The 9,896-nt window shown below is 51.3% G+C and overlaps 1 protein-coding gene across 1 annotated transcript; it reads right to left on the reverse strand.

The window, feature by feature from the left end:
• Positions 1-505: 505 nt before the first annotated feature.
• Positions 506-5,725, reverse strand: ZNF281 (zinc finger protein 281). The gene has a single exon (XM_029063045.2). The coding sequence runs from the start codon at positions 5,376-5,378 to the stop codon at positions 2,613-2,615; it is 2,766 nt and encodes a 921-aa protein (XP_028918878.1). The 5' UTR covers positions 5,379-5,725; the 3' UTR covers positions 506-2,612.
• Positions 5,726-9,896: the final 4,171 nt, after the last annotated feature.

Consider the following 9,896-nt stretch of genomic DNA (forward strand, 5'->3'; position numbering starts at 1 on the left):
CTAAAACGACCCAAATACCTCTCTGCCCCAAACAGCTTTAAATCCCAGCTCCCTTTCTTTTCCTCAGCTCTGAATTTCGGGCAGAAGGAGAGGGGATTATGATTTTTAAGAGCAAAGTTCCTCCGCCCAGTACTGAATTCGTATCCCTCTTGATATTTGCTACCTCTCACTTGTGATGATTTTGGAAAGGGTTCCATTCGATTAAGACAAGAAAGAAGGCCCCTATTTTACAACGGCACCTCGAATAGTCCACTCCATGTTTAACCCAAACCCTGACTTTTTTTTTATAAAATGGGAGACTTGGACCACTGCACATTGGTTCACTCCTGAACAGCTAAAAGATGGCGAATCGATCGCTTACCCCAGTAACTTTAATTACCGCGGAAACACCTAACCCCTCGCAGTTACACTGCTGGTGGAGATACTGGAATGGAATTTTTTTTAAGTTCCCTGGAAATCTGAAAAGTATAATTGAATGTTATTAAGTGATACTTCCTTTCCTCGATTTTGTGATTAACAGGACTTTTATTGGTATTAAGCTAGAGCAAACAATCAGAATAGTACATGAAATATCCAATACACACAATAAAAGATAAAGAAATTCATAACCTCTGTAAAACAAAACAAAAAAAAAAATGGAGAAAAATCATACAGCTTAAGCGATACAGTGGTCAAGATCCCCTCCTTCCCTTCATTACAGCTTGCACTCTGTATCTAAATAGAATTTTACTGCACTCAAATGAAATAAAGTGAAACACTCATGTTAGTAGTGAGTGAAAAAATTAGGGGGTTAAACAAACTCTCTAAAACCCGGGGTTGTCGAACGGGTGACAGCTCAATTGATGAGGGCTAAGAGGAAAAGTGGGGAAGAGAAATTAACTAGCATTTTGTAACCATTTTTTAATAATTTCTTCTTTTTCAAACACTGCTTTCATAACAGAAGTGTTTTACACTTGCACAATGTTAATTACTTTATTATACATGGAAGCCTGTAATAGGCCGATTACACAATAAGACTGCAAACAACCAGTGGTACTTTTCTGACGTCAGAAGAGTACATAAGACTGAAACATCACCAAAAGTACATAAAAAAATCCATCGGCATAAACATCACCAAAGTACAATTAAAAAAGGTTGTAATCAGAAAAAAATACATTGGCTAAAAAGTGGTTTAGAACGGTGCTACTGCCTCTCAGTAGCATTGAATGGCCATCAGCATTTCTGGCAAGTTTTCGGTGCCTTCGCAAGATCCACTTTCAACATTGACCATTGTACCCTTAAAATGTACATTAAGGCTGCAATTACACACAGAGGTTCCGATGACATTATCAAATGTAGATCGACTCGGCCCACGGCTGATTATGTCACCAGCTGGAATTACAACCTTATCGCACACAGCTGTCAACAAATATTTTTAAAACGAGTGCTTATCTCTTTACCGTTCCGTCTCTGATGCCATCGGACAGGTAAAAAAGAGAGAGAGTGAATCGATATAACTTTTGGAATGTAAATCATTTAAAAATTTAAACTGTCAAGATAGAAAGAGGAAAGGAGATGGGAGGTCGGGAACCTTAGAACAAGACTCGGAGGGCACGAAACGCAGGAGGGGGGTGTGGTGAAACACCAAAAAGGAGGGAGGACAGATGGGCTAGGGAGAAATTCATTTTAAACCGTGTATAATAAATAATACGGCCCCAAAATCTGCCTGAGCCACAAACTCCTGTCTTCAGGTCTGAACTAACCATTTGGGTTTCACTCATCTGAAGTCCCCAGAGAAGTCACTAGAATATCTCCACGAAGAGATACAGCCTTGTCTTTTCTTTCTTTGCCTTTTTTTTTTTTTGGGGAGTTGGGATGAGGGGCGGGTCCTTTTTTTTTCCTTCCCTCCTCCCCCCCCACCGCCCCCCCCACGTATTAAAGCTATCATTCCAGGCTTCGGGTTAAAAAGATCCAAGAATATTCGTTCTACCAATCTGGAAGGGGCGTGGTCGGAAGGTCGAGTAGGTTTAAAAAGCGGCAACAAAACACAGGTAGCTAATATCTCAGAATTTTGGATCAGCCCAGATAGAGACAGCAATTAGAAATGTTTCAGAGCTCAGAAATGGTGAACTGTTATCCTTCTATCTGCAGGTCGGATAATTCCCATACAGTAAAGATGTACAGAATTCCCATGCGCTATTACACTTTCCTGAGAGTAAAGCGATTAGAATAAACCTTAATCCTAGGAACAAAGTTTTTTTTTTCCTTTTGTTTTTGTTTCGTTTCTGTTTTTTGTTGGGGGGGGGGGGGGGGTTGTTTTTGTGGGGTTTTTTTTTGTTTTTTTTGCATTTTAAACTTTTGGGCTATTCCCTGACGACCTATACATGTAAATTTGATTGCTAAACATCGTCACGTGAATGTCCACCTATTTTCAATCTATTGATTTTGATTAAAAATCATAATACAAACAGGCCTAAAATCACACTAACAAAATAAACTAAATATGAAAAGTTGCATTGAAAGGGCATGTTACGTTATTCGTAAGAGGACCGTGTAGACACATTCCAATGGCAGTGTTCTCCAAATAAAACTAATTACACGAGCAGCCCCCCAGCCTGGTCACGCCTGGGACCTTACCTGTAACTCTGGCTGGTTGGTGTCTTAACTCTCGTACTACATGGCTCGCTTACATCAGACATCATATTTGTATACCCTGAGAAATCTGACACTGAAGTCCTGACTCTATGGTCCACCTCTCCATTAGAGTTAGTGATAAAGGTCATTGGCACCCTGCCGCCCGACTTAAACTGAGAACCGAATGCTTGTGCAAAGTTCTCGATCTGGTAGGTTGTTCTAGGCTCGATGTCCTTCTGAGGGTCGATCTGGCCAGCCAGCTCCTGAGACGGAATCGGAAAGCCCGCCGAGGACTCCAAAGCCTTCTGCGGCTCCTTCTGGCCGGTCAACTTCTGAGACGCAGACTGGTAGCCGGAGGAGGTCTCCAGGTTTTTCTGGGCGTCGATCAGATCGTCCAGTTCCTGGGAGGGAGTCAACTGCTGATGTGTCGCCTCCAGGGCGGATAAATAAAAACCTGGTTGCGATCCAAGCAACATTCCAAACGGAGGCTTTGGCAATGAAGTTGGCAACACTGAGGTAACAGATTGGCTGAAACCACACTCCAGGGGAGACGTAGTGTAGATCTGTTTGTCTGGAAAGAGAGTGTGGTTGTGGAGGGTCGAAGACAAGCTAACGAACTGGAAACTGGGCCCAAAAGCAAAACCGGTACTATTGGTTGTTCTTTCAAAGGTCTGCTGCAGGAATTTGGAGTACTCTTGCAACATGCTCGCCTTATCGTTCGAAGGCGCCTGAGCGCCCGGGCTCAAGTTGTCCTCCTGAACCATCTCCGAGTGTTCTCCTGAGGGGTGTAAATCCACACGCTGTTCCGTTATACTGAAGGGATCCTCCTTCGGCCCTTCCGACTTGTTGGAGTACTGGTCCAAAAGGCTCTGCAGGACCTCGTCGGGGATGCCGGACTTATCGTGGCAGGACTTGATCTCCGCGCCCAGGGAGGAGGAATCGATGAGCGACAAGGGGGCCTCGCTGTCCATAACACTGACGCCCGCAGACTGGATGACGGACTGTTGGGAAGCCATGTGTCCTACGTTGAGGGAAAAGGCACTGTTACTGCTGGCAGTCTGTAGGTATCTTCTTTTCTTGGAGAATTGCATGGCACCGTCGTAACTGCTGCCTATCTGACCCTGCTTGCCCCCCGTGCCCTGGAGGAGGCCGACGGCCTCCACGCCGGCCCCGGCCACGGCGCCGAGGGCCCCGCTCGGCTTCCCGGCCAGGGGCTTCTGCCCGACGAGGTCCGGTAAGGGGGACGCAAAGTTAAGGTAGCTCTTGTCGACGTTCTTTCGGCCTCCCTTCTTGAAGACCAACTTTGGCACCCTCTTCTGCAGCTCGTCGAGGCCGGCGCCGGCCACGCCCCCGCCGGAAGACACGGCGGGCATCTCCACGGAGTAGCTCTGCAGGCTGACGCTGGCGGCGTTCGGTCCCTCGCCGGCCTTGCCGGCCTTCTGCTCCTTGCTCTCGGCGGGCGGGCCCTTGGACTTGTTCTTCCTCCTGGAGGAACTCGTGTTTCCCTGAGACGACCCGGCCAGGTTGCCCAGGCCGGCGTGGTTGGATGACCCAGGTTCTGCGCCGGCCGCTCCTTTCGCTATGGCTTCGCCGCACGTGCGCCTGTGCTTCAGCAACCGATCGGTCCTGGAAAAATACTGCTGACAGGTATCGCATCTGTATGGCTTCTCTCCGCTGTGGGTCCTCTTGTGTCTCTCCATGTGGTACTTCTGGATGAACTTCATACTGCACTGGTCGCAGCCGAACGGCTTCTCCCGGCTGTGGATCTTCTCGTGGCGCTGCAGTAGGTACTTCTGAATGAACCCCATGCTACACTGGCTGCACTGGAAAGGCCTCTCCCCCGTATGGATGAGGACGTGCCGACGCAGGTGGTAGGAGCTGCGGAAGGCCGCGCTGCAGTGCTCGCAGACGTGCGGCTTCTGGCTCGGGGAGAGGACGGCGCCCTCCCCGTCCCCCGCCGGGGAAGGCTTGGAAGACGCGCCGGGCTTCCGCTTGGCTTTGATTCCCTGAGATTCTGGCTTTGGCCTCTTCGCCTTCTTGACGCCGGCGTCGGGCTTCGGCTCCTCGGGGCCGCGGCGCTCGTCGGCCCGGCCGCCGCTGCCGCCGCCGCCCAGCAGCGCGTCCCGGGCGTGCGGGCCGTGCGGGCCGTGCGGGGCGGGCGGCGGGTGGCCGTGCTGGTGGAGCAGGCTGAGGTCCTGGATGACGCCGTGGCCGGTCCCCTCGCCGCCCACCAGGCCGGACGCCCTTTCTTCGGCCCCGGCGAAGAGACCCCCGTAGTGGCGGTGGTGGTGGTGGTGGTGATGGTGGTGGTGGTGATGCTGCTGGGCCTGCTGCTGCTGCTGCTGCTGGGGAGGCGGCGGCGGCTGCTGCGGCGGCGGTTGCTGCTCCTCTTGCTCCGAAGGTTTCTCCTGCTTGATGCTCACCAGGGACTGCAGGAACCCCCAGGGCGTCCTCTGCGGGGGAAAGGCCGCGCCCGCCACGGGCTCCTTCTTGAAAGTCATGTCCGGAGGCGGGGCGGGCTCGGAGGCCGAGCTCGACGAGGAGTTGCTAGAGGAGGAGGAGGAGGAGGAGGAGGAAGAGGAGGACAGCACGCACTGCGGGGGAGGGGCGGCGGCCGAGCCCGCCGGCCGGGCGAAGCTGGTGACCGGGGGGAGCCGGTGGTTGAACATGACCATGCCCGGGGGGAAGGTGGGCTCCATGTCGGCCGCCCTCCGGCCGCCGCCTCCTCCTCCTCCTCCTCCCAGGAAGGTGCTGCCGATTTTCATGCCCGGGAGGGAGGGAGGGGAAGGACCGGAGGCCGACGAGGCGGCCGCAGCTTAGCTGGGGGGGAGGCCGCCGCCGAGGCCGAGGCCGCCGCCGCCGCCGCCGCCGCCGCCGCAGGACCGGGCGCGCATGGCACGAGGGCGGTGGCGGGGCCCGGCACCTCCCCCTCCTCCCGGTGCTGCTGCTGCTGCTGCTGCTAGTTGCCTTGGCCTCCTTCTTCTTCTTCTCCTCCTCCTCTTCCTCCTCCCTTACGGTCCCTCCGGCCGCCGCCTCCCGTTAATAATACCAACGCCGTCTCCTCTCCACAATGGAATTAAAAGCCTCCCCCGCACTGCGCAGCCGCGGCGCGGGGCCTGCCGGGAGCTCCTCGACCCCGGCCGGAGGGGAGCCGTGAGGAGCCAGGGCGCCTGCGCGGCAGGCTGCCTGCCCCGACCTGTCAATCACCGGGGGCGGGGCGGAGAGGCCCCACCGGGCCCCGGAGCCTCCCCGGGGAGGGAGGGGGCTTCGTTCGTTCGTTCAGGCGGGCATTCGTTCATTCATTGAGCGCCGGCCAGGTGCGGAGCACTGGCCTAAGCGCTTGGAATGACAAGTTGGGCGACAGAGAGAGACCGGTCCTGCCCGAGTCATTCGTTCAATAGCACTGATTGAGCGCTTACTAGGTGCAGAGCACTAGCCTAAGCGCTTGGAATGGACAGATGGGCGACAGAGAGAGACCGGCCCTGCCCGATTCATTCGTTCAACAGCACTGATTGAGCGCCTACTAGGTGCAGAGCACTGGTCTAAGCGCTTGGAAGGGACAGTTGGGCAACTGAGACCGGCCCTGCCCGATTCATTCGTTCGTTCAGCAGTATTGATTGAGCGCTTACTAGGTGCAGAGCTCCTAAGCACTTGGAATGGACAGTTGGGCAACAGAGACCAGCCTTGCCCTATTCATTTGTTCGTTCAACAGCATTGATTGAGCACTTACTAGGTGCAGAGCACTACTAAGCGCTTGGAATGGACAGTTGGGCGACAGAGAGAGACCGGCCCTGCCCGAGTCATTCGTTCAACAGTATTGACTGAGCGCTTACTAGGTGCAGAGCACTGTCCTAAGCACTTGGAATGGACAGTTGGGCAACAGAGACCAGCCCTGCCCAATTCATTCATTCGTTCAGCAGTATTGATTGAGCACTTACTAGGTGCAGAGCACTACTAAGAGCTTGGAATGGACAGTTGGGCGACAGAGAGAGACCAGCCCTGCCCGAGTCATTCGTTCAACAGTATTGATTGAGCGCTTACTAGGTGCAGAGCACTATTAAGCGCTTGGAATGGACAGTTGGGCGACAGAGAGAGACCGGCCCTGCCCGATTCATTCGTTCAACAGCATTGATTGAGCACTTACTAGGTGCAGAGCACTGTCCTAAGCGCTTGGAATGGACAGTTGGGCGACAGAGAGAGACCGGCCCTGCCCGATTCATTCGTTCAACAGCACTGATTTAGCGCTTACTAGGTGCAGAGCACTGTCCTAAGCACTTGGAATGGACAGTTGGGCGACAGAGAGAGACCGGCCCTGCCCGATTCATTCGTTCATTCAGCAGTATTGATTGAGCACTTACTAGGTGCAGAGCACTGGCCTAAGCGCTTGGAATGGACAATTGGGCAATAGGAGTGATTGAGCGCTTACTAGGTGCAGAGTACCACTAAGGGCTTGGAATGGACAATTGGGCAACAGAGAGAGACCAGCCCTGCCCGATTCGTTCATTCAACAGTATTTATTGAGCGCTTAGTAGGTGCAGAACACTGTCCTAAGCGCTTGGAATGGACAGTGTGGCAATAATAATGATTGAGTGATTACTAGGTGCAGAGCACTACTAAGCACTTGGAAGGGACAATCGGGCAACAGAGAGAGACCAGCCCTGCCCGATTCATTCGTTCAGCAGTATTGATTGAGCTCTTACTAGGTGCAGAGCACTGTCCTAAGTGCTTGGAATGGACAATTGGGCAATAGGAGTGATTGAGCGCTTACTAGGTGCAGAGCACTACTAAGCGCTTGGAATGGACAATCGGGCAACAGAGAGAGACCAGCCCTGCCCGATTCATTCGTTCATTCAACACTATTTATTGAGCGCTTACTATGTGCAGAGCACCACTAAGCGCTTGGAATGGACAATTCAGCAATAGTAGTGATTGACTGCTTGGAATGCACAATTGGGCAACAGAGAGAGACCATCCCGGCCCAGTGACAGGCTCACAGTCTAACCGGGGGAGACGGACAGCAAAGCAAAACAGAACAAGACAAAACAAGACAAAATCATGAAGATAAATAGAATCATGGAGACATACACCTCATTAACATAATAAATAAGGTCATAAACAATATATATAAATAAGCACAGTGCTGAGGGGAGGGGAGGAGGAGCAGAGGGAAAGTGGGAGGGAGGCTCTGAGAATATTGATGGTAATAATAATAGGTGTTAAAGCTTTATTCTGTGCCAAGCACTGTGCTAAGCGCGGAGGTAGAGGCAAGGCGTTCACGTGGGGCTCACCGATTAAATCACCATTTTAGAGATGAGGTCAGGGAGGCGAGGAGAAGCCAGGTGGCTGGCCCAAAGTCACGCAGCTGATAAGTGGCAGAGCTGGGATTAACAATAACAATTATAATTTTGGTATTTGTTAAGCCCTTACTATGTGCCAAGCACTGTTCTAAGCACTGGGGTAAGTACAAGGTAATCAGGTTGTCCCCCGTGGGGCTCACAGTCTTCATCCCCATTTTCCAGATGAAGGAACTGAGGCCCAGAGAAGTGAAGTGACTTGTCCAAAGTCATGCAGCTAAGTGGCGGATCTGGGATTGGAACCCACGACCTCTGACTCCCAAGCCCAGGCTCTTTCCACTGAGCCACACTGCTTCTCTGGGATGGAGACAGGGTTCTGTGGGACAGAGGGAAGCCCTGGGGACTGTCTGCCTGACAGGGGAGAGCATTTCTACCTTCACTGGCCCTTCGTTTCTACCTTCACCAGCCCTTCGTTTCTACCTTCACCGGCCCTCCATTTCTACTTTCACCGGCCCTCCATTTCTACCTTCACCAGCCTTCCGTTTCTACCTCCACTGGCCCTTCGTTTCTACCTCCACCGGCCCTTCGTTTCTACTTCTACCTGCCCTTCGTTTCAACCTTCACCGGCCTTCTCAATCAATCTTTTCCGAACAGCGCAGGCCCAAGAGCGTTGTCGATGCTCTGGGAACTTTCCGTCCCGTGCCCCAACCGAAAACCTCAACCACAATCCACCGGCAACCCGTAAGTCAAACTCATTAACCTCAGCGCTCTTGGAAGCGGATGTTATAATGGATATTTCATTTCGTCTTGGGAGTGGCGGTACTCGTTCAGATCTCACTGCCAAAACAAAGGTAGCTGTCTTACTGCCAACCTACCTGAAGGCTACTCAGAGAGGAAAGCACGTGCCGCCCAAATTTAGCAGGCTTAGGAAACGCGCCCTTGCACACACCCTTCCTCATCAAATAACATTTTTTAAGGGCTCACATTCCTTAGCTGGTTATAATGAGTACCACTGACATTGGCTTAGAGTATGCCCTGCTGACGCCAGATACAATCATCGGTACCATTTTCCCTCCACGTTATTGTACTGGGATTTGCACCCAAAGCAGGACCTTTACGATCGCAGCTTGGAAAAAGACCCGTAATTTGTATGGCTTGCATGTCGAATATACGACACTCTAAACCTGTAAGTTTTACGCCAAAGGCCGAGTGGAAAGAGTACAGGCCTGGGAGATCGGGCTCTAATCCCGGCTCTGATGTACACCTTCTGCGTGACCTTGGACAAGTCACTGTTAAATTCTCTGGGCTTCAGTTTCCTTCACTGCAAAATGGAGATGCAACACCTGTTCTCTCTCCTTCTTAGACTGGGAACCCCAAGTGGGACAGGGACCGTGTCAGCCCTGATTAGTTTGTTTCTATCTCAGTGCTTAGAACAGTGCTTGACACACAGGGCTTAACAAATATCATTATAGTTATTATTATGATTAAGTATAATTCCAACCAATCCTCATTTTAATAAAGCTATCCTACCTCAGTTACTGGTGTCATTTTCCAGTTGAGTTTTTTTGCTCACTCTAAAAGGAAATCATAAGCTAGTGCTATTCCTCATATCTTCTAGAAAGTATCTGTCTCCCTGCGACTTATTCGTTATTTTACATATGGGAATTAATTAACGTTAGAGGCCTATCCGTAACTGTCACGGACCTTTGAAAAATGTTGTCGAATGGAATGACAGAATGTGAAAAGTAGTAGTGAATGGATCTCTGTATCCGATAAAGGTTTTAAAAGTGGGTTAAGAAAAATTAGTCCTTTGCTAACTGCATACAACTCGAAATGCCAAAGGCCTAGAACTAGGACTGTGAAAGTTGAATCCCCTCAAGTGTAGCTGAGTGTAAAGAGAAAGACTCGAAATTCAAAAACTTGGAGCGGCGGTAAAATATTAGGCAATGCCTTTGAGAAATGAGTCTGTCCCCTTATTCAGGGTGTCTG

Source organism: Ornithorhynchus anatinus, chromosome 4 (assembly GCF_004115215.2).
Source record: "Ornithorhynchus anatinus isolate Pmale09 chromosome 4, mOrnAna1.pri.v4, whole genome shotgun sequence".
Taxonomy (NCBI): Eukaryota; Metazoa; Chordata; class Mammalia; order Monotremata; family Ornithorhynchidae; genus Ornithorhynchus; species Ornithorhynchus anatinus.

What these genes read in the sequence shown, in the direction of transcription:
- ZNF281 (XM_029063045.2), bottom strand. Translation starts at nt 5,378, where the DNA reads ATGAAAATCGGCAGCACCTTCCTGGGAGGAGGAGGAGGAGGAGGCGGC.